The 25398-nt window shown below is 40.4% G+C and overlaps 1 protein-coding gene across 5 annotated transcripts in view; it reads left to right on the forward strand.

The window, feature by feature from the left end:
• The window catches only part of mospd2 (motile sperm domain containing 2), a 95908-nt gene that overhangs the window by 32815 nt on the left and 37695 nt on the right, over positions 1–25398 (forward strand). For all 5 annotated transcript variants that reach the window (XM_073045825.1, XM_073045826.1, XM_073045824.1 and 2 more), the window contains 4 exons: positions 563–623; positions 5826–5864; positions 5949–6073; positions 16526–16702. In XM_073045825.1, coding sequence (XP_072901926.1) covers positions 563–623; positions 5826–5864; positions 5949–6073; positions 16526–16702 — 402 coding nt within the window. The remainder of the gene's footprint in view (positions 1–562; positions 624–5825; positions 5865–5948; positions 6074–16525; positions 16703–25398) is intronic.

Below are 25398 nucleotides of genomic sequence, written 5' to 3' on the forward strand. Positions count from 1 at the left end.
GTGCAAAACAGAAATTATATTTTTAAAAAAAGATGAGATAATGTTCATGGGTTCAATGTCCATTTAAGAATCTTATGGTGGAGGAGAAGAAGCTGTTCCTGAATCTCTGCCTTTCTGAGGCACCGCTCTTTGAAGGTGATTTGAGTACTATGGACACTTGTACCCAAGATGGAGCTGAATAATTTTTCAACTTTCTGTAGCTACTTTTGATTCTGTGCAATAGCATTCTCTCCCCCCCCCCATACCAGACAGTGATGCAGCCTTTCAGAATGTTCTTCTCAGTATATCGATAGAAGTTTTCAAGTGTTTTGAGTGACAAACCGAATCTCTTCAAACTCCTAATGAAATATAGCCGCTGTCTTGCCTTCTTTACCCTATCTACATAGATGAATGGGATTGGGTTAGATCATCATTAATAGAAGTCTGATTCAGATTTTATTTTTGAGCAGCTATGAATCACAAATCTACTTGTTTTACAGATGTGGAAGTGGTTTGTTCATATCTAAGATGGGATCTTCCAAAAAGTTTTTTCTGACTTTATGTATTTTCTTTTAATTTTTAGGATATGGACTTTGTGCGTTTTATCATCAACTGTTTTAAGATATATTATCCTAAGTACCTTTGTAAGTACTTTGTCACATTTTACCACTTCAAATATTCATTTTTTTGTTTGTTGTTTTTCTCTCAATAAATGATACATTTCATAGTGATGGTGGATGATTATGAGGGACCGAAAAAGAATGTATAATAAGGCATTAAAGCTTTCTATGCCTGTCTGAATCTTGAGTCTGTTTTAGTTTTCAAATGGGCCTCTGACTGCCCCATGTAATTAGAAAACAGCAATGATTTATTTGGATGCAGCATGGTTGCAGACCCTTTGGCGCAACGAACACACGCTGCCCAATTCCACATGTGATCAGTTAATCCTCTAACCCATATGTCTATGAAAACTGGGAGGAAATCTGGGCATGCAGAGGAAGCCTGAACGATCACTGGGAGATCATATCATCTCCTTACAGTCAGCAGTGGAATTAAACTGTAATAATGTTATGCTAACCACTATATTACTGTTTACCGTGTAATGCCCTCGGCCCCCTCCTTTGTGAGAATCGCAAGAGCCCTAGTCAAGAGGGGGGGTCAACTGACCCAAGAGGGAGAGAGACGTGCGGAAGGCCACGTTCTCCCGAGAAGCAGAATAAAGGCGATATTGACTATTGTCTCATGAAGACCATGTGAAAAGCCCTTGGGCAAAGTGTGCTGGTTGAGAGAGAGATTGCATCACCTGCAACCTGATTGACCTGCGATCCCGTGAAGAAGTATAAAGGAGGGTCTGAGGGGGGGACAACCCTCAGACGCACCCAGGAGACACCAAGGAAGCACGATACCGATTCCCGTGGGAGCGGGAAGACATTTTGAAGGAAGCCACGTGCGTTAGATTCCAAATTTTGAATCTGTGGCTAGAACCAACGGAAGACTGCTTTTAACTACCAACGGGGAAGCCTGCTCCCCTGATTCCAAGGATTTGCTCTGTAAAGACAACGGGCAAGTGTTTATCCTTTCTGAACCATCTCTCTCTCTCTACAACGTGAAAACCCTAGTGGTTCCCAAAAGGGAAAAGCCTGCAAACTTCTGAGTGACTCTTTATATTTCAATTGGACTCAGTATTACCCCTAGACAACTATAGAGCTTATTTCTGATTGATTATTATTACACCGGTGTTTAGATTGAGTTTTGACGATGTATATGATCTGAATGTTTTGTATTAACCATACGTTTGTGCCCCTTTTTGAATAAAACGTTTGAAAATAGTAGCATCCGACTCAGCTGATCCCGCTATCTTTGCTGGTAAGTTACCTGGTTACGGGGTTACGTAACAACCGGTAAACTTCAGCATTGATAACAAAGTAAAAGGCTTTAAATGTAAAATAGGAAAACATAAAAGGGGTTGAGAATGCCAATATCACAGTAGATAGGATGATATCGATCTTTTTTTAAAATTTAAACTACCACCACCTGATATATATTCATTTCTGGAACTCTAATATTGTCACACTGTGACCATGTAATAAGAATGATAATGCTGTTCGAGTTTTAATTCAGCAAAAATATTCTTGTTGCTCAGGAAAAACCCTCAATCTCAATAACTCGTCTCAAGTAGCAACATGTATCTATTAAATTTTGTTCCAATATAATAAGCAACAACGTTCAGAAGTCTCCAATTTATTGTGAATTGCAGGAGAGGAAATTTGACGTGAGTGATAATTGCAATGGAATAAACTGCATGCAATATTCCTGGTCATATGGGGTACTTCATCAGTTTGAAGAAGTCTGACAAGCTATCATCAACATCTCACTTGCAGAACATATTCAACATACTGAAATTGCTCTCATAACTATCAAGAACTTTTTCCATCCCACACTTTGGCATGTTTGATCACCTGGCTGTACACTTCTCTCAGCACGTAGGCTGAAGACTGCAGCAAGAGCAGTAAGGATGGCAATGGTATGGTCAAGGGAGGTAGAGGGGCATATATGGGATGGCCGTGAGTCAGTGGACTGGACCATATTCAGGGATTCATCTTTGGATCTGAATGCCACCGACTTCATTCAGTCGGTATGACTTCAAGAATATACTAAGTTTTCCCAAGCCAGAATCCCTGAATAAACAAGGTGGTTCAGTCTCTTGAGGGCTAGATCTCTGGTGGTTAAGATCATTGGTTGAGAATCCTATAAAAAGTCTAGGTATGACCTATCGAAGATCATCATGAGAATGAGAAGGCAACTCTGTAAAATTAGACACAATCAAATGCACAACTGTGGCAGGATTTGCATGTCATAATTTCCTATAAGGCAAAACTCTTATCAGCATAAATGGCTGTGATGTTTCAGTCCCAGATGAGTTTCATGACTTTTAGGCACACTTTGAAAGGAAGAATAACACTACACCTGTACAAATCCCCAGAGCATCTTATGATCTCTGTCTTGGAGGGTGATGTCAGATCATCCTTCGAGGGTGAACCTAGCAATCTGGTGTATCTGGGCAGATGTTGAAAATCTGTGCAGACTAGCTGGCTGAAGTGTTGAAGTGTGTCTTCTGTGGTTCCCACCTGCTTCAAAAGTCACACTGATGCCCAAGAAGGGAATGAGCTGCCTCAATAATAACTAACTTGTTATATTGGTGTGATAAAGTGCTTTGAGAGATTTTTTGTCACTAGAAGTACTGCAAATCCAGTCTGAGCAATACCTGGACCCATTGCAGTTAGGCTAGCCTCGGTAACAGTTCTACAGTGGATGCAATTTCACTGGTTCTCACTCTTCTATGGAGCAACGAGACAACAGCAAGTTGTCTGTTGGGCTCCTGTTTATTCATTACAGGTCGGTGTTCAATACCATCATCCCTTCACTAAACAACAGATTTTAAACCTGGATCTGTACCTCCCTCTGCAACTGGACCCTTGACTTCCTTTTCAGGAGACCACAGTCAGTACAGTGGGATACCATGATAGTATAGCAGTTAGCGAGACACTTACAGCGCGGGGAGTCAGAGTTCGAAGTTCAATTCAAGCATTCTCTGTAACAAGTTCGTATGTCCTCCTTGTGAGTGCATGGATTTCCTCCAGATTCACTGCTTTTCTCACACAATCCAAAGATGTACAGATTATTGAGTTAATTGATCAGTGCAAATTGTCCTGTGTTTAGGCAAGGGTTAAATAGGTGGGTGGCTGGGTAGTACAGCTCATTGGACCAAAGGGGTCTGTCCTGCACTGTATCTCCAGATAAATAAATAGATTAATGGAAACATCTCTTCACTGACAACACAAGTGTTCCTCAAGAATGTTTGCTTAGCTGACTGCTCTACGCTTGTGACTGTGTGGTTAAGCACAGCTGAAATGCCATTTATAAATTCACAGGTTGAATCACTGTTATTATTAAATGGCAACAGGGGGACATACAGGAACAAAATTGATTGGCTGAAAGAATAGTGTTGCAGCAACAAGCTTACACTCCTAAGTAAGCAAGACTAAGGAATTGATTGTGGACTTCAGGAAGGGGAAATTGGAAGTAGTTGCACCAGCCTTCATTGGGAGGTTAGCAGCTTTATATTCGTGGGTGTCAATATCTCCAACAATGCGTCCTGGACTCAACACTTTGATGCCAGTGGCTCAGTTTCTTTAGGAGCTTAAGGAGATTTGGTATGTTGTTAAAGATGCTTGCAAATTTCTTTTGTATGGTAAAGAGCATTCTGACTGGTTGTATCCCATCCTTGTAAGGTTTCAGTGCACAGGATTACATGAGGCTGCAGAGGCTATAGACTTGGCAAGCTCCATTGTGGGCACAACCTTCTTCATCATTCAAGAGGTGGTTCCTAAAGTAATCAGCATCCAACATGAAGGGCCCTCACCATTTGGGGCATGCTCTTTTTTTCTACTGTTAGGGAGGAGGTGCAGGGGTTTGCAGACCCCAGTCAGTGATTCAGGAACAGCTTGTTTCCCCCCCCCCCCCCCTCCAACAAATGGTCCATAAACCCAGAGTGCTACCTTGTTTTTTGCAGTATTTATCTGTTTTGTAATTTATGGTAGTTTTGTGTTGCTGCACTGTACAGAATAGCAAATCTTGTCATACAAGACAGATTTATAAATGTTTTATGCTCACTTCCTCAAACTGAAATTTATACTGTTTGGAATTTTGATTGTTTAGAGAGCTATTGGTTTTTTGACTAACACCAGTGTTCATTGAAAGAGAACAAATAAGAGTTTTTTTAAAGTTTTTATTTTAGTTTTTATATGTTTATGTTAAACTTATTCTATGGGTAACTTGATTTTTCTAGCAATCTGCTATTTTACAAAATAGTAAAATAGACATTGATAGTCTTTCCATTTGCTAATTTCACGATGAGAAAAATACCTTTACCTGCTTTTCACTTTTGAATATTGCAATTGAAACTCCTCTTAAGTCGCCCTGGTTCAAACTGCAAATCTGAAGAACTTCTAGATGGAGGGCTATGATCTGGGTACAGGTAAATAGGATTAAGCAGAAACTAGGCTGACATGGAGTAGATGGGCCAAAAGTCTGTTTCTGTGCTGTAGTGCTTTGACTTTAAGAACATTGGAGCACTGGGTCAGTAGCCATGTGGTTAAGATCAATTTCTGGATCCTTGAGAGACTACAATAGGAATTCATAAGGGTTGTCACTTTCTGGGCGTATGACAGTAACCTACATGCAGTGCTTCAGCATTCACAAGAATAAAAACAGGACTTTATGCCATCAGTTGTTCATTGAACATGCCGGGATTCAGATTAAGATTCCTCTTAAAAAGAAAAATGATGAAAAAAAATCAATACTTCTTTACTATCTATTGTACCATAAAACTACTCATCCATTTCCCAAGTAGAACTGATGGGCTGTATCATACGAAGCTTTGTACTACTTGAACGGATGCTGTTCAGTGTTTTTAAAAGCAAGGTTTTAGTACTTTTGGCAATAATTTTGATTGTCTTGGATGTCATATCTATTAGGAAGGCCCAAGGTATGAAATATTTTTCTGGCGCAGATCTAATTGTTGTGCATTCTTTGCTACCCGTGTATAATATATATTTAGATGCAATTGATACATGAAAAGTTTCTAATTAATCTGCTTTAGACTAATGTTTTAACAAGCTGGAGCAATGTTTTAACTTTTAACAGAGTTTGCAGTCTTGAATTATGAAGATCTTGCAGTTACTCATTGATTAGATTACCTAAAAGCATTACATTGAGGAATGTTTTAAATTACATTGTGGTTTCTTGCTTTCAAAATTTTGTAATGTTTGCTTTTTTTTTTGCAGCCAAAATGGTCATATACGAAATGCCATGGATTATGAATGGTAATCAATTTATTTAAAATTTAATTATTAACTTTGGATAGATGAATGTTGATCATTGCATAAAGATAATTCTTTTATCTGCAGCTGCCTGGAAGATTGTGAAATCCTGGTTAGGACCAGATGCCATAAGCATGCTGAAATTTGCCAACAAAACAGAAGTGCAGGAGTACATCAATGTGGAATATCTGCCAACACACATGGGAGGAATTGTAAGTTGTATCACTGATTACAAATTCCTGCCATTTATGTTGTTGATAAAATAACACTTAACCTGTTTGTTTGATAGTGAGACAATGTTCGCCAAAATTTCCATGTTTAAATGTGGTTTGATTTTATGAATTTAAAAATAATGGAGCTGTTGACTTCACATGAAGTGGATCTGAATTACAAGGATACCATGTTCTTAAGTATGGTGCATAATTTGAATGTATTCCAGATGTTATATGGAGTTTAGGCTAGCATTAGTATGACATTCATAACTTTATCCCTATATCCTACATTATATTGGCCTTTTGAATTATTGACTGTCATGCAAATGACGTGAATTTGGGGCCTCTGAACTTTTTTGGGCACCACTGTATCTGGCTTTTATTATTCTAAAGATGATGTTCTTTCCTTTAGGTCTGCACATAGATTGACTTGATATGTCAACAGAATTGGAAGTTTCTCTATGGTATCATCTTTACAGTAATAGAGGAAATGTTTGAAGACCCCACTCTGATCCTTAGTGTTTAAATACCATAATCTACCATTTGGAAAACTACCAAATAGTCTTACTCTGTCCTTGAACAGATGATTTTGCTTTCAATACCATAAGCTTTGTACCTCCCAGTCTTGTTGGCAATGCAAGTAATATCCATAGATATTCCTGATCTATAATTCTAGTTGCATCTTAATTCATAAAAATGAAACATTGTGAATGCTGGAAAATAAAAGCAGAAGTTGCTGCAAGTACTTGGTGATCCAGAAAATCTCCATGTTATGGGAAATGTGCCACTTGACTTGTTACCTTTCTGCTCATTAATGCAACATGCCGGGGCTTTGAAGAGTGCTGATATATCTGAAGATTTTTGGGGTTGGAAGACAGAGTAATGAAGGGGTAATCCTCTGAAGGGATTTAAAATGTGAGGAGTCCTGTAATATCAGGTTGAAGCTTAACCAGTTAACGTAGGCCATTAATAATGGGCAATAGATAAGAAGGATGACATAAAATGAAAATTTTCATATTTCCTTTTAAAATATCAAAGTTTATGCCAGCTCACAGAACTACCCAATTTCCCACTAATTTTTCTTTAATCTTTTCTCTTCACATTGCCAATTATCTCTTACTTTCTCTCTATTCCCTACACCCTATTCTTTCACTTTTACAGCAGCCAGTTAACCTACTAGCCAGCATGTCTTTGGGATGAGGGAGAAAACTAGATCACAAAGCTGAAGCTTGTGGTCACAGAGAGAATATGCAAATTCCACATCAACAACATAATGGATCAAGATTGGGCCTTAATTGTCAACTGTGAGATAGCCACATCAGTAGGTGTGCCATCTTGTCCTGAAGCAGGACATGAACAGATTTTGCAGTGATTTCGGGTGTGCTGTTTAAGACTGGTTAGAATTGGGTAAAGACATAGTTAATATTACCGTGGATGCTAGTTTTTAGTAGCAGATTTCAATGGCCTTTGGTGCTGAACGAGGATTGATTTGGGAGTGGGAATAAGAGGCCAGGTGATAACAAGTATGTGGTTAAAATCTCATTGAGGTTGGATTAATAAATTGTGATCAGCTTTTCAGAAAATCACTACAGGGTGAAGAGGTTGGTGACTAGGGAATAGGTGGGGGGGGGGGTAAAGAACAGATTATGTGGCCATGAAAGGGAAGCTAAGATGGTGTGTTGTTTCGCAGGTGTTAGGGTCCATTATGACTGAGCAGCTGCAGAAGATTCTCCTGAGGGAGCCAGATGTTGTGGTGCATTTAGGTGCCAGTGACACAGAAAGGGGTAAGAGGTCCTGTGCAATGAGTTAATGGAGTTGGAGAAGAGGCTGAAGAACAGGACTTCAGAGGTAGTAATCTCTGGATTACTCCTGCTATTCAGGGCAGGAATAGGATGATAGTACAGATGAATGAGTGGCTGAGGAAGTGGTACAGGGGGCAGAGTTTCAGATTTTTCAATCATTGGGATTTCTTCTGGAGAAGGTATGACATGCACAAAAAGGACACATTACACCTGAACACAAGGGGGACCAATATCCTTGCGGGCAAGTTTGCTGGAGTTGTTGGGAAGCATTTAAACTCATTTGTCAGAGCGATGAGGACTGGAGTGATAGGCTGAGAATGGGGCAGTTGGTATACAACTAGATGCTGTGTGTAGTGAGACTGAAGAAGGACAAGGGGATGAATGGGCAAAATTGCAGTCAGTGGAATGAGTTAAAGTGTAATGTTGGGACAGAATCGTGAAGGGTGATGAATATAGGTCTGGGGTCCTACTGAATGGTTTAGGCTTGAATCGTCGACTGTACTCTTTTGCCTGACCTACTGAGTTCCTCCAGTATTTTGCTTGGATTTCTAGCATGTGCAGATTTTCTCGTGTTTGTGATAGGACTGAAGGTGTTATGTTTGAATGCAGATAGTGTATGGAATAAGGTAGATGATACGGTAGCACAGTTAGAGATTGGCAGGTATGTGGGCATTACTGAGTTGGGGCTGAAAGATCATTGTAGTTGGGAGCTTAACATCCAAGAACACAATTTGTATCAAAACAACAGCCAGGTAGGTAGGTTGGGGGTGGGGTGGGGATAGTGGCGTGGCTGTATTGTTCTTTTTTTTAAAAAAAAGGAAAGTAAGTTCTTAAAGTTGACATAGGATGAGAAGATGTAGAATCATGAATAGAGTTAAGAAACTGCAAGGGTAAAAAGTCCCCAATGAGAGTTATATACAGGCCGCTGAACAGTAGCCAGGATGTAGGCTACAAATTACCATTGGAGATAGAAAAAGCATATAAGGGGAATTTTACAATCATCATGGGGGATTTCAATATGCAGATAGATTTTTTAAAAAGTCAGGTTGGTGCTGGATCCCAAGAGTGGGAATTTGTAGAATGCCTACAAGATGGCATTTTAGAGCGGAAGAATGGGGTTGAGAAGGATAATAAATCAGCCATGCTGAAATGAAATGGCAGAGCAGAATCTATAGGCTTGCTGGCCTAATTTTGCTTCTGTCTTGTGGCCTTGTGGAATGGAGTTGGTGCTGTGGCCATGGAATAGTTTTGGTCTTCGTGCTGAACAGAAACTAATTTAGCTGAAGAAAGTTATGGATATCTGACAATTCGGGTAGATTAGAATGTAAAATTAAGTGGTAGTTAATGATGTCAAGGGTTAGAATAGAGATGGAAGAAACTGAAGGTATGAAGGAGGGATCTTTTGAGGGCACCTGGAGCAGCAATGAATGCCTAATACACAGACAGTATGGGGAATTGAGTGATTTGCAGATTTGTGGTTTCAAGTACATGAAAGGAGTTTAGTGCATTTGAATGGAAAGACTAGAGAAATGTGCATGTTAAAGGCAAGTATATAATATGCTGCTTAAGAGGGTTTAATTTGGGGTGGAGCGAAACAGACAAATTATCATCTTTTGAAGTTCTGTTGTTTTTAAGCTAATTTCTGGTTTCTAATACTGAGGCGCTGTTTTCTTCCACTGTGTACAGCAGCAATAATTTGGAAAATAAAATTGGTAACCTTTTTTTCGTTGTCACATATACTGAGGTACAGTGTAAAACTTGTCTTGCATAGAGTCTATGCAGATCATTTCGGCAGTGCATTGAGGTTGTAGAAGGTAAAACAATAATAAAAGGAGAGCTTTCGTGGCCATGGCATCTGCGTAGTTAGACCAGGTTGTTTAGAGGTCTCTTGGTAACCTGGTAGCATGCCCCTCAGGAATTTGAATGGGAGTTTGGATATGCCCCTTTGTAACTCAGACTTTTCTGATCTGTTCCTGGTCCATTCCTTAACATTATAGTTCTTTCCAAAGGGTTAAAATATACCTCATCGATACCAGATTCTGTTCCACCATAATTCTAAAGTAAGTTATTTGAATACTTTTTTTCCTCAATACAGTCAACTGTGTCTAACAGAAGTTCAGTGACTCAAAGCAAAATTGTGTTTAAAAGTTGTAATAAGTTAGTGCTATTTCACTTTACACCATTATGTATCTCTGCACTTGAGCATTTGGTGCCAGTGTCTAATTTATAAATCTGGGTTTTAGCAAAGAACTGGGAGTAATTAGCATAAGGGTTATTTTCAGAAACTCTGCTGAAGGAAATTTCTACAATTTTCCAATCTGATTCACAAATGGTAAAACCTGCATGTATGATGCTGCATTATCTTGTGCTGCTTATATTTAAGCATGTCAGATTGGTTCCCAGTTTTGAACTGCAAAACTTAATAGCTGTAGGCTAAATTTGGTATTTCCCTTGAAGCTTTTTACAATATAAAAATTTATGATCATTGTAGCTGGACCTGGGGTAACAAGCTGTCAATGAAATCTTTGAACCATGGGCCTGAGTAAATGCAGTAGGAAAGGAAAATGGAAATTGCTTGAATTAAAATAGAGTTTCTTAATTATTGATTTGGCAGGCGTTCTGGGTGCCATTGGCCTACTTAGTAGAAATTTGATGTCATTTGATGAGAAGCTTGTTCATGGAGTGCACTTCCTTTCCTACACCAATTGTGAGCTAGTTTCTTTTTCAGTGAGCAAATCTAAATTGAAGCTTTCAGAAGGGGTCAAAGGCTGTTTTTGTTTTTTCTGATTTAGGCTGCACTAAGGTTCATTGAAATTTTAGTACTGGCTGACTGTGTTACTCTGCTTATTTTTGTCAGCTGTATCCATGAGTACAATGGATACATTTCCAGTGAGAGTTTTCCCAACTAATTTCAGAAATTTCAACAGTAGCACCTAATCTTTTGACATAGTAAATGACATCCAGCGCTCTTGATGTGCCTGCCTCTACATTGGCGAGACCTGTCATAAATTGGGGACAGCTTCGTCGAGCACCTCTGCTCCATATGCCAAAAATGGAACTTCCCGGTAGCTAAACATTTTAATTCCAGTTTCCATTGCTGTTCCGATATATGCCAAGTTGGGGTCACCCTCATTTTTACTTGCCTATCACTTCCCCAGGATCTCCTACCCCCCCCCCCCCCCACTACTCACGATTCCTATCAGATTCCTTCTACTCGAGCCATGTATTTTTCCCACTCACCTGGTTTCACCTATCCCCTTCCTGCAAGCCTCCTTCTCCTCTCCCCACCTTTTTATTCTGGCATCTACCTACCCCCATTTTTTCTAGTCCTGAAGAAGGGTCTCGGCCCAAAATGTTGGCTGTTCATTCATTTCCATAGCTGCTACTATGATAGCAGTTATCTATCATAGTTCCTCTGATATTTTCAATGTGTTACTTTCAATTTCCAGCTTCTGCAGACTTGCTTGTGTTTATAAAATAGAGTTCTACTTGCAATTGGAAGCATGCCAATTGTGTTGTGCACTCCATCAAAGACAAATCTAGAAAACAATTTTAAGATTATCTTGCTTTTGTAAATACTGCAATAAAAGTGATCAAAAGGCTGTGACATTTTTGAACATAGTTAAAAATGTAGAACTCAGTAGTAAAAGTAATTGAGGCAAATAACTATCAATTGGTTTGAGGATAATGTCTGAGTTGGTCTTTCAGCCAAGTGTAAATTCAGAGGGTGGGGTGAGTAAAATGGTTGGGCAAATTTGCAGTCAATGTTGTGCTGGCAGTTAGCAACCGATTTGGGGGGGGGGGGGTGGGGGGAGTGTTGTAAGAAGTCAAATAGTAGTCCAGTTCATTTGGAGCAATTTTGTAGATGTGGGGAGTAGGGGGGGAAGGTCTGGGGTGATGATCCCTGCAGAAAGGGGTATGGTTAAAGCAGCAGAAAAAAGGCTCTCAATGTCATGTTGCGTTTCTAATCCATGAAGATAGTATGTAGGGAGATGAAGTCCCCTGTTGTCGTCTGATCTTTCTGAATCAGTGACAATCAGAAAGGAAGGTGAAGATCTGACAGGGGTTTGGGCTTGGAGGAAGTTAAAGATCTTTTGAAGCTTGCAGTCTTCTAAGTATCAAAAGGGGGAAATAAGGTTTTTTTGTTTGTTTTTCAAGCACTAAACACAGCACAGAATAAAGTGAACCTGCAGACCAAGACCTTGCTACCATCTGTGAGGTAGAAGTCAGAAATGTGATGGAACACACTCCACATACCTGTATAAATGCAAACTCTCAAAAAGCTCAGAAGTTTCAGACAAAGCACCCTGTTTAATTGAAGCAAAGAATCAGCCTGCCATTACCAGCTGTAGTATCTACAACTTTTATATAAAAAATACTCTACTGTAACTTGTGCAGGTTAACTGACAGCACCTGCCAAACTATGACTTCCACAGCAGACGAATGGGACCACCTTCTCCTACGGGTTTCTCTATGACCCCACCTGCCATGTCATATGCAATTCTGTTTTAGAAATGTCATTGGTCCTTCGATACTTGGTCTGCATCCTAGAATTTTTTTTTAAGATAGTTTTTCCTCATTCATCTTCATTATGTGCCGTGTCATATGACATAGGTGATCATTGTCCATGGCCATGATTGTTCTTTGCAAATTTTTCTGCAGAAGTGATCTGGGCAGTGTCTTTACAAGACAGGTGGCCCCAAACATTATTAATACTCTTCAGAGATTGTCTACTTGGCATCAGTGGTCACATTACCAGGACTGCTCATACTATCCACCACCTGCTCCCATATCTTCAAATGGCACTGATCAGGGGTGGGGGGGTGGTGCTAAGCAGGTGCTACACCTTGCCTAAGGGTGATCTGCAGGCTAGCAAAGAAAAGGAGCTCCTTACACCCCTTCTCTAAATCGCACTAACATGCTTACTTAAAAATGAGATCAGAGCAGTACGTAGTACTCTAGATGTACTCTCGCTCTGATCCTGTATAACTGAAGTATAATCTCCATTCGTTTGTTTTCAGTTCCCGTTGTAACAAGCGGAAGTATTCGGATGGCTTCCCTAATTGCATTGTGGCATTCTATGAATGATGCATTCAGCAGCCTCTGTAGGCATGAGATGGTGAATGCTGGAATATGGAGGAACAAAACAAACCACTAGTGGAACTCAGCAGGTTAAGTAGCATCTGAGAAGGGAAAAGGAATTGTCAATATTTTGGATCAAAAGCCTGCATGGGAACTGAGTGGAGAGGGAAGGTAGGCGGTATAATGTGGAGAAAGGGAGGGGTGAGGTGGGACTAGAAAGTGATAGGTGAAGCAAGCAAGGGTGAAAAATGATAGATTGTGCTTGCTGCTGTTTTTGAATAAAGGTGTTTCTCCAATGTTACTTGTATCCCCTGTGTAAAGACAATTATAATGTACCCATTGAATTCATTTGCCATCTTCTGGTTTTCCTGCAAGTGGATTCCCACCAATCCCTGTAAGGAGTTTGCACGTTCTGTGATTGTGTGGATTTCAACGATGTGCAGTTTGGTTTAGTGAATTGTTGGTGTGCTATGTTGGTGCCAGAAATATAGCATCACTTGCGAGCTACCTAGCACAATCCTCGATGATTCGATTTGACACCGATGATGCATTTCACTATGTTTCAATGAATAGGTGATAAATAAAATGCTAACCTTAGAATCTTTCATCCAATGTGGATAGGAATGCATTGAAAAATGTTGGTGTTCAAAGGAGTACACAATTATACACAATTCATACAGATACAACTGTGTAAAGATGAGATGTGCCCTCGAATTATCTCAGCCCCTGGCATGACCACACTTGGAACATAGTGTGCAGGTTTGCTCTCCCATCCCAGTAGGATAGACTTAAGATAAAAGAAGTGGAATGAATGTTTACTAGATTGATTTCTGGGACTTCAGCTTCATCATAGAGGAGAAATTTAACAGACTGGTCTTGTACTCTTAAAGTATTTAGAAGAATTAGATGTGATGCCACTGTAATGCAGTTTTAATAGACTTGACACAGCAGGTGCAGGATGCTGCTTTTCCTGACTGGGGTGTCCAAAACCAGAGGTTACAATCTCAGAATAAAAGGCCAGCAATTTGGGACTAGGATAAGAAATTTTTAGAGAGTGTGAATGTTTAGGTGTCTACTTGGTGGGATGTGGTGGCTTAGAAATCGTTTCAGTCAGGGATTGATAGGTACTTAGGGAATCAAAGGATATGGAATCAGGAGAGAGATACTGAGACTGAACAGGCATAATGTTCAGACAGGCCTCTTTCTCTGAAATTGTGTATGGTGATGAAATTAGCAATCTTATGACTTGCAGGAAGAAATGACTACTAGCTAAAATTGACATGTATAGCACAGTTCTCCATGTTAGTACCCCGAATTGATTCATACTTGTATCACTTGTTAGCAAGACCTTTCTAGATGGAAATTTTATATTCCTTAGTTCCTAGTTAAGATTATAATTGTACCCATTGACTTAGGAAAGTGGAATGAGTAATTAACTGTTTAATTATCTTTTTACTTGCAGTGGTTACTCATGCTGGCAGTACATTTAATACTTCTGCAGTGGAGACATGGCCTCAGTTTCCCTTTTCCCAGAAGGTTGTACACCACTAATATGCAATTGTGCAGATAGCCATGTGGAAAATGCATGGTCATGCAGTTTGGTAGTAGAAATAAATGTGCGGACTATTTTCTAAATGGAGAAAATCCAGGAATCTGAGATGCAGAGGAACTTAGAAGTCCTTGTGCAGAACACCCTGAAGGTTAACTTGTAGGTTGAGTCAGTGGTGAGGAAGGCAAATGCCATGTTAGCATTCATTTCAAGGGTCTAGAATACAAGAGCAGGGATGTGATGCTGAGGCTTTATAAGGCACGGGTGAGGCCTCACCTTGAGTATTGTGAGCAGTTTTGAGCCCCTCATCTTAGAAAAGGTGTGCTGGCATTGGAAAGGGTCCAGAGGAGGTTCACAAGGATGATTCCAAGAATGAAAGGGTTAACATATGAGGAACATTTGATGGCTCTGGGTCTGTACTCGCTGGAATTCAGAACAATGAAGGGGATCTCATTGAAACCTGTCAAATGTTGAAAGGCCTAGACAGGGTAGATGTGGAAAGGTGGGATAGTCTAGGACAAGAGGGCACAGCCTCAGGACAGAGGGGCACCCTTTCAAAACAGAGATGCAGGTAAGTTTCTTTAGCCAAAAGGTGGTGAATTCGTGGAATTTGTTGCCACATGCAGCTGTGGAGGTCAGGTCATTGGGTGTTATTTAAGGCAGAGATTGGTAAGTTCTTGATTGGACATGGCATCAAAGGTTATGGGGAGAAGGCTGAGAACTGGGGTTGACGAGGGGATAGAAAAAATAGCCATGATTGAATGGTGGAGTAGAATTGATGGGCCAGATGGCCTAATTCTGCTCCTATGTCTTATGGTAATGAAGTTAAATAATTGCTTCAATTGAAAATTCTGCAAAATGTTTTTAATTTTTTTAACAAGGTTGTATATATTGCCCCTCTTGAATTAGGTGATTCATGGACTCCTCACACTTCAAAGTGATTGTTACATTGTTCTTTTGTAAGATAGTTTGGCAAGACTGAAAGAAAAAGTGCAAGACATTTAATTCCAACAATACTTACAACCTTAATATCTCTTGGATGAAACACATAATTTTTTAAGTGCATCTGAAAAGATGTATATTTCCAGGATTTTCTGCTTTTACTTCAGAATTATTTCAGGTATAACAATTTCAGTTTGTTTAACTGATCTTTTTTCCTTTCAGATGGTAAGAGGCTATATGTTTTCCAGCACCTTAAGAGTTTTGTATGCATTCCCCTTCAACCTACCTTGGCCAGATGTAGAGTGCTGATGGTCCTGGCATATGATCCTGTTCCTATGCTGCTGCTTCCAGTTCCTGCCAATATTTTTGGATGTTCCATCTGTTACTCTGTAAAACTTGTTAGTTAACTTTTCTTGCCAAAACTACCACGGCTAATATGAAATGAAGGACACATCAGGAAATCTTTTTAAGGAACATAAACTCTGAGACTTTTGTATCTAACTGATAAATGAATTTATTTACAATCCACATATATTTTAACCTGCAATGTTTATTGAAACACAACAGCATTTTCAGAAGCTTTGCTTCTCTGTTGCAAAATGTATTGATACTTTAAATGGGCTTATGGAGAAAACACTTCATTTTGAGTGTTTAATTAACTGGAAGGTGCTTTCTTTTTCCAAAAAAAAACCTCCTTTCAACAGACTGTTCAGTAATATGAGTGATGCTGCTTGCCTTACATCTCCAGTGACCCAGGTTTGATTCTGACCTCTAGTTCTTTCTATGTGGCATGTCTTTATGTCCATATGAGTTTTCACCAGGAGCTCTGTGGGTTTTAAGATAATTTGGCTAATTAAATTGTCCACGTTTAGTCAGGCAGATGAATTTCAGATGGACGACTTGGATGTAGATTACAGGGAAGTAAGTGAGGAATGGAATTTATGGAATTGCTCAGAGTTGGGAATCGGAATGGGCTAAATAGCCTACTGCTCAAAAAATGTGATGTCTAAATGTGGCTAGATACATTTTGATTATTTTCATCTAAATTTTGATCTGATATAATCATTCCCCTTTTAGGATCCTTTTAAATACAGCTACCCACCATTGCCGGATGATGATTTTCAAACACCCATATGCGAAAATGGTCCAATCCCTGGTGAAGATGAAGTGGATGTTAAAGAAAAAGGAGACGGAGATTGCAAAGATACTGTTGATACCAACCACAGTGAAGAATCTTTGCAGAAAACTAAAAAGGTAGCATTTTATATTTGCTTGAATTGTCTTCCTAAATGATCATTTAAAATCTCCAGTGATCACTTGAGTTTTCAGGACTTGACTAAGGAGTCCACTAAGGAGCACCAGGCCACTGTCTCCTATACCATCACCAACCTTATCAGCTCTGGGGATCTCCCATCCACTGCCACCAACCTCATAGTTCCCACACCCCGCACTTCCCGTTTCTACCTCCTACCCAAGATCCACAAACCTGCCTGTCCAGGTAGACCTATTGTCTCAGCTTGCTCCTGCCCCACCGAACTCATTTTTGCATACTTTGTCACTGTTTTATCCCCCCTTGTTCAATCTCTTCCCACCTATGTTCATAACACTTCTCACACTTTGAATTTTTTCAATGGTTTTAAGTTCCCTGGCCCCCAACACCTTATTTTCACCATGGACATCCAGTCCCTATATACCTCCATCCCCCACCAGGAAGGTCTGAAAGTGCTTCGCTTCTTTTTGGATTCCAGACCTAACTGATTCCCCTCTACCACCACTCTCCTCTGTCTAGCGGAATTAGTTCTTACTCTCAATAATTTCTCCTTTGGCTCCTCCCACTTTCTCCAAACCAAAGGTGTATCCATGAGCCCCCGCATGGGTCCCAGTTATGCCTGCCTTTTTGTTGGCTTTGTGGAACAGTCCATGTTCCAAGCCTATATGGGTATCCGTCCCCCTCTTTTCCTTCGCTACATCGACGACTGCATTGGTGCTGCCTCCTGCACGCATGCTGAGCTTGTTAACTTCATTAACTTTGCTTCCAAATTTCACCCTGCCCTCAAATTTACCTGGTCCATTTCTGACACCTCCCTCCCCTTTCTTGATCTTTCTGTCTCCATCTCTGGAGATGGCTTATCTACTGATATCTACTATAAGCCTACAGACTCTCACAGCAACCTAGACTATTCCTCTTCCCACTGTCTCTTGCAAACATGCTGTCCCCTTCTCACAATTCCTCCGTCTCCGCCGCATCTGCTCTCAGGATGAGGCTTTTCATTCCAGGACGAAGGTGATGTCTTCCTTTTTTAAACAAAGGGGCTTCCCTTCTTCCACCATCAACTCTGCTCTCAAACGCATCTCTCCCATTTCCCACACATCTGCCCTCACCCCATCCGCCTGCCACCCCATTCGGTTCCCCTTGTCCTCACCTACCACCCCACCAGCCTCCAGGTCCAATGTGTAATTCTCCGTATCTTCCGCCACCTCCAACGGGATCCCACCACCAAGCACATCTTTCCCTCTCCCCCCCCCCCCCTTCTGCTTTCCGCAGGGATCACTCCCTACGCGACTCCCTTGTCCACTCGTCCCCCCCATTCCTTCCCACCGATCTCCCTCCTGGCACTTATCCTTGTAAATGGAACAAGTGCTACACCTGCCCTTACACTTCCTCCCTCACCACCATTCAGGTGGTGACACTTCACCTGTGAGTCGGCTGGTGTGGTATACTGCATCCAGTGCTCCCGGTGTGGCCTTTTATATATTGGTGAGACCCGACGCAGACTGGGAGACCGTTTCGCTGAACACCTACGCTCTGTCCGCCAGAGAAAGTAGGATCTCCCAGTGGCCACACATATTAATTCCACGTCCCATTCCCATTCTGATATGTCTATCCATGGCCTCCTCTATTGTCAAGATGAAGCCACACTCAGGTTGGAGGAACAACACCTTATATACCGGCTGGGTAGCCTGCAACCTGATGGCATGAACATTGACTTCTCTAACTTCCGTTAATGCCCCTCCTCCCCTTCTTACCCCATCCCTGACATATTTAGTTGTTTGTTTTTTTCTCTCTCTCTCTGCCCATCATGCTGCCTGTTCTCCATCTCCCTCTGGTTCTCCCCTCCCCCTTTCTTTCTCCCTAGGCCTCCAGTCCCATGATCATTTCCCTTCTCCAGCTCTGTATCACTTTTGCCAATCACCTTTCCAGCTCTTAGCTTCATCCCACCCCCTCCGGTCTTCTCCTATCATTTCGCATTTCCCCCTCCCCCTCCTACTTTCAGATCTCTTAGTATCTTTCCTGTCAGTTAGTCCTGACGAAGGGTCTCGGCCTGAAACGTCGACAGTGCTTCTCCCTATAGATGCTGCCTGGCCTGCTGTGTTCCACCAGCATTTTGTGTGTGTTGTTTGAATTTCCAGCATCTGCAGATTTCCTCGTGTTTGATATTTTAATGTCTTTAGTTATACTCAAGGGCTTTGGAAATTCAAAAAAGATTGAAGTCTAATGCCCTTTTTTTTAAAAGATAAGGTGTGGTTAAGCAGTAGTAACCATGAAAAAGTCTGAGGCAGATAAAAATAATTAAACATGAACATAAGAAAGTCTGCAGATGCTGGAAATCCAAAGCTACACAAAACGCTGGAGGAACCCAGTAGGTCGTGTAGCGTCTATGGAAATGAATAAACAGTTGATGCCTTGGGCTGAGACCCTTCATCAGGACATGTGAGGACAAATAAGCAAATTGAGCAAGCTACCAAAACAACAAAAGGAAACAAAAAATACTGAGATGAAATGAACAATCTGAAGAACTTTTTGGTGACTCAAAATAAAACCAAATATTCTTATGAATGCAATGCCTAAGAGGATTGTAGTGCTATTAAAGACACATTTAAGCAAGACTGCAACAAACAGTAGCAAGGTGCCTGACTTGTAAATGAGTATTATTCCATTTCACATTTTGTAAAATGTGCAATAAGTCTCTAGTACTTTAAGAAACATAGAAGAAAAAGTCAAGGTAGAGGCTAGTAAACTTACTTTGACAGCAAATGACGTTACAAGAAATGGTAGATTTATCATTGGACACACCTCTCTGATTCCTTTAAATCCAAGCTGGTAATGACTTGATTTTGGGCTACAAATTTTTTAGGTATGAAGTCACCCAACTTGAATTTGAGTAGGAGAGCACCAAATATGTTCTTAATGGATCTCCAGATCTCCAAAGGAAGAAAGTGAGTTTTATTTATCCGAGGTGAAGTTCACGTTTAATTGTTATTCAATCATACATGAATACCCAAGAATACAGCCAATCGAAACTGTTACTCTGGGGCCAAGATGCAAAACACAATACCAAAAGTTGTACACAGCACAAGGTACATATAAGATAGTAAGCACATAAAACAGTCACGTAACAAAAAATATAGTCCACGTCCCTGAGTCCATGCATGTTGCAGCAGTCTGCAGTTGAACACAATACAGTTAATCTTCTGCTGAGCGAATACTGAGAGGCAACACTGACTCCAGCGCTCTGGTGGAGCATCCAACTGTGATGCCTCTCCCTGGGTGGCTGTAAACAAGCGATACTGCAGCTTGAGACTTAGTCCTCGCTATGACTGAGGCCACAAAACTCCCTCGCCATTTGCCTGGCTGTTCACCAATAAACCAAAGAACTAGTCTTGCTGCATTGGACTCCACCAATGTCCAACAGGCAACTAAACAACTTAGACGATTACTCGCTGTTAGACTGCACACCTCCATCGCGCACTGATGCTTCTGTCACAGGCAACATCACGGTCTGCACTAAGTCTAGCCTTATCAGTTTCTCCGCCAACGAGGAACTCGCTGATGGGGTAGTACATTGAGTTCTTAATATCCAGCAGGGTCTTGCGATCACACAAAATAAGTTTTTAAAAAGAAGACAATAATACTTTTGGTTGGCCCTGTAGAAGTCACTATGTTTGAGAGCATTGCCATCTTGCCCGAAGGAGAGATTTATCTTATTGAAGCTTTGTGCGCAGGTTTAAAAAAATTAAGAATAATGTGATAGCAATCTTGGCAGTGCTAGAATTATTGATAAAATGATCTGATGAAAGCTCTTGGACTCTGTTTTGGGTTCTCCAGTACTGGAAGGAGTTACTGGTCCTGAAATTTTTACAGTATTCATTTCTAGAATGTTGAAGTAGTCATGGTAAGTTCCAAAAATATATAAGTTAACTATGTTAATGAATTTAGAATCTTTGAAAGAATATTTTAAAGTAGAGGACTTGTAGAGAGACAGATGTTTAAGACCATTGAAGTAGAAAGGAATTTCGAAGTTCAAAGTAAGTGGTTCAGTGGTTGAGTGAACAGGGCTGAAATGGCTAACACGAGAGGGCATAGTTTTAAGGTGCTGGGGAGTAGGTACAGAGAAGATGTCGGGTAAGTTTTTTACACAGAGTGGTGAGTGCGTGGAATAGGCTGCCGGCGACGGTGGTGGAGACAGATACGATAGGGTCTTTTAAGAGACTCCTGAACACACATATAGAGTTCAGAAAAATAGAGGTCTATGGGCAACCCTAGGTAATAAAGGACATTTTCGGCACAGCTTTGTGGGTCAAAGGGCCTGTATTGTGCTGTAGGTTTTCTATGTTTCTAAAGTTTGTTATCAGAGTTAATACATGTCACAACATACTACCCTGAGTTTCTTTTTCCAGCAGGTATATGTAGCAAATCTATAGAAAAGTAACTATAAACAGGATCAACGAACAATAAACTGTGCAAGTACACATATAAATAAATAGCAATAAATAATAATGAGAGCATGAAATAACAAGATAGAGTTATTAAAGTGAGACCATTGGTTGTGGGAACACCAGAAATAGATTGAGTGTAGTTACCCCCTTTTGTTCAAGAGCCTGATGGTTGAGAGATGTTTATTTTATTACATAGAAATAGACCAGAAGGTGAGCTGGTTGGAGTTCTTGTATGCATTTTTTTAACCTTTCCTTATTTCAATCTCGGATGCCCACCTGCTTTGAGGACCACCATCCTGATATCTTAAAAAAATGTAATGTGCCTAAACGACTCCTGGCCAGTGGCTCTGACATCTACCATCAGCATGACGCTGGTCATGGCAAACATCAGCTACAACCTCCTGAAGAGTCTAGACCCACTGCAATTGTTATTACCATCAAAACAGATCCACAGTGGATCTTTTAGTCCTAAACTCTTCTCTACAGCAGTTGGTCAGTAAAGATATCTATCTTAGACTATAATTTACTTAATACAACTCTGCCTTCAATACTATAATTCCAAGCAAACTCATCTCCAAGATCCTCAGCCTGGGACTTGACTCATCCCTTGGCATTTGGGTCCTTGACATTGTGAACAACAGGCCACTATCAATAAGGATCGCCAGCAACACCTGTACGACCTGGCGTTTTTTGCAGTATCTTGAAGGATTCGGTGAACTGCGCTCTTGAGAGTGCAGGTATAGCTGTGGTGGCTGTTGCTGGAACGGACTTGGGGCCGAGCCTGAGAGCAAAAAGGGTGCCAGTGTTTGGCCAGTTTAAGTGCTGAGGCCGATGTAAAAGATCGAGGCATCAATTGCGAGGGTGAAGGACAAAGCGGTGGACAGCCCACTGCTCTGCGAGGGTTACTTGCCTCAGCGCTGAGCTGATTCTGCAGCCATCTGCCTTCACTTAATTCAGTGCTGAACTGGCTCCGTGGCTGTGGACTTACTTTCGGAGACTCTGCAGTTCATGTTATGTGTGCTATTTGTTTACTTTTTTGTTGTTTGCACAATTTGCTCTTTTTTAAAATTTTGGGTGTTTGACAGTCTTTGTTGTGTGGAGTTCTTTTTAATGGGCTCCATAGTGTTGCTTTGTTTTGTGGCTGCCTGCAAGATGAATCACAAGCATGTAAATACAGGTTGACCACCAATTTTTCAGCATCCTCAGTTCCTGAGCCTTGCCAGATTAAAAGAGGTCATGCAATAATGCAAAAATGGACTGTAGAATCTCAAAAAGGATTATTAATTAAACAAAAATTAAATGTAAATTACTGTGTTTACAAGGAATGTTGCTTCTCGGTTATCTTTTTAGACATCTAGGCGAAGTTGCTTCATGCGTTTTGATCTCTCCCTGTGTAATTTTTCTTGCATCAAATAAAAATTACTTAACGTGCTTCATCATAAAGATACGTTTCTCTAATCCTTTGACTAAATCATCCAACAACTCAATTAATTTGTCCATAATAAATCTTTGTATTTTCTGTTCCATCATCATCACTACATTCATCACTTGCAGTGAATGTCAGCTTTCAAAACACTATAATTTCTGAATCTGTAAGGTGATCCACAAACCCTGTTTCATCATCGGCAATCATCTACTCGTGTAGATTTTCTTCATTAATACTACTTACTATATCTTTGAAAGCTAGTTGTGTGACACTTTTTTTTGCATATGTAAGCAAATCAGGAACAAAATCCTGTAAAATCATCAAACTTTTCTTCAGGCACATTATGAAACATCAAGGCAGGCCGCAACTTATGCCAGCCATTGTTTAGTGTTGATGGTTCTACCTTCTCCCACCCTCAAGCAGTGAACCAAAGAACATCCTTCATGTTAAATTCTTTAATAAATACCTACAGAATTGCCAGCATTCACCTCATCTAACAGACGTTCAATGAAAAGTGAGTGATACTTGGCTTTTAGAGAGTGCAATGTTCCTTGGGCTTGGATTTGGATAAGTAGTGTACAGTTTGGTAGTAAATACACTGTAAAATCGTTATTCTTATGCAGGAGTTCAGATTTGGGGTGAGCTGAACAGTTATCAGAAATGAGTTTTTGCAATCTTCGAGTAGCCCTCCAGATGGGCAATGAACTCTGGCTTCTGGCACAAAAATTTTAACGCCTTTCAAGGCCCTAGGGAATTTACTTTTACCAGTCACCAGTGGTTTACATCCGTGAGTACCTGCTGTGTTGGAGCACCCCAAAATGGTAACTCTGTCCTTATATTGTTTGAATCCTGTGGGATCTTCTTCGTCTTCTATTGCTAATGTTTTCCTAGGTGTGCAGCACCAGTGTAATGCAGTTTCATCTGCGTAGGACTGAGGTTTTCATCAGCTGTAGGCTTCTTAAATTCATTCACGTACTTGTTAGCTTCTTTGTGGTTTGCAGACCATTTTTCTCCACACACTTTATGCCAGGAAACTCCATGGCATTTCTTAAACCTTTGAAGCCATCCTTCACTGTAGTTGCACACATAGTCTAATTTAAGTTCTTTATGGAACAGTTCATTATCATACTGCCCTACAAGTCAACACCATCACTCCAACGCTGGCGAAATCATTCAATCATCACTCGATCACACTTCATGCTTTTACCAACTTTCATAGTTTTTATAATGCTCATTTGCTTTAGCAAATCATTGTTTACATAGCATTGCAATTTTTTTCCTTTGGTGCTTTATATCATACACAGTCGACGAATCAATACCGCACAAGTTACACAGCTTACACACAGAAACACCTTGGTCCAGTTTTTTTCAACATTTTGACCTTGGATTGATGTGGACAGGTGTTTATGTTTGACACCACTACTGGTACTTGTGCTTATCTTTGAAGCCATAGCTAGGGTTAAATTTCTGTAAAATAAGCTCAAAATATTGGTACTACCACCAACAAGTGCAAAGTAAATAATAAAAATAGTGCGCTTTTGTCAACAGTCTCGCCACAGATGGCACTGCATGCTCTACACACAGTGCCATCTGGTGGCCGCCTAGTAAACTACCGTAGATTCTGGACTACAGAGCGCACCTGATTAAAAGCCACAGGCTCTAATTTTAGAAAGAAAATCAATTTTGTACTTGTACAAGCCGCACCGGATTTTAAGCCGCAGGTGTCCCACGTTGTAATATGAGATATTTACACAGAAAGATATTACACGTGAGGATTTTTTAACTTTTAATTAAATCCGTATGGTAACATAAACAAATACATATTGCAAATGCTTTTTTTCGAACCGTGCCTGTAACACGGCTACTTTTAAATATACATACGTATCGGTAACACACAAATTACGTTGCGTATACTTTTTTACTGAACAGTGCACGAACAACATTCCAATATCTCCTAACGACTGGTAAAAAAAATATATACTGCAGCCTACCAGGAAAAGTTATTGATCGCCTTTAACTTAAAAGCAGCGTTCTCGCGCGGGTCTAATGCGCTCGCCCCCTCCTTTCCGTTTGTCGCAAACCGGTATTTTCCCCACAAGACGCGGCGAAACCGGATGTGACGTCATAGCATCCCGAGATGTAGTACAGAAAACAAATATACTTAAAACACTTCTAACTTTAACTAGAAAATACTAACAAATGAATTACTAAGCGAAAATATTATAAACTAAATAAATGCCATAAAGGCAGCACAATGCTTTTCTTCGAGTGTTTTCCATGTTGATGAGGGTGAGTACAAATGACTGATTTACAATAATTTAATTGTGAAAGTGCGCTTGATTTATCGTACAATTTCATTGGACCTCTGTGAACTACTCATCAATTTTATTGGTCTACTGTTACGAGGCAAAATGTTTTTGGCGGCATGAAAAAAAAACATGTATTAGCCGCACTGTAGTAAAGGCCGCAGTGTTCAAAGCTGTTCAAAGCGTGGGAAAAAAGTAGCGGCTTATAATCCGGAATCTACGGTATGTCTCGTAATTTCATCCATATTAAAAGAGGTGCTGAACAATCCGTTTGTGGAAAATCAGTTGTCAACCTCTAGTATACGTTGATAATAAATATACTTTGAACTCTGAACTTTTGAATAATTATCCTTAGTACTGCCTCTTACATGGATGTATCCTCAGCCCCCTACCAGGTTCTGCTTTGATTTCATGTACAAGTTTGTAGATAACACAGCCAAAGTGGGTCAAATGTCAGCTAACAACTAGTTGGAGTATCTGAAAGAGATAAGAAGCCTAGT

This window comes from Hemitrygon akajei, chromosome 5 (genome assembly GCF_048418815.1).
Source record: "Hemitrygon akajei chromosome 5, sHemAka1.3, whole genome shotgun sequence".
Lineage (NCBI taxonomy): Eukaryota > Metazoa > Chordata > Chondrichthyes > Myliobatiformes > Dasyatidae > Hemitrygon > Hemitrygon akajei.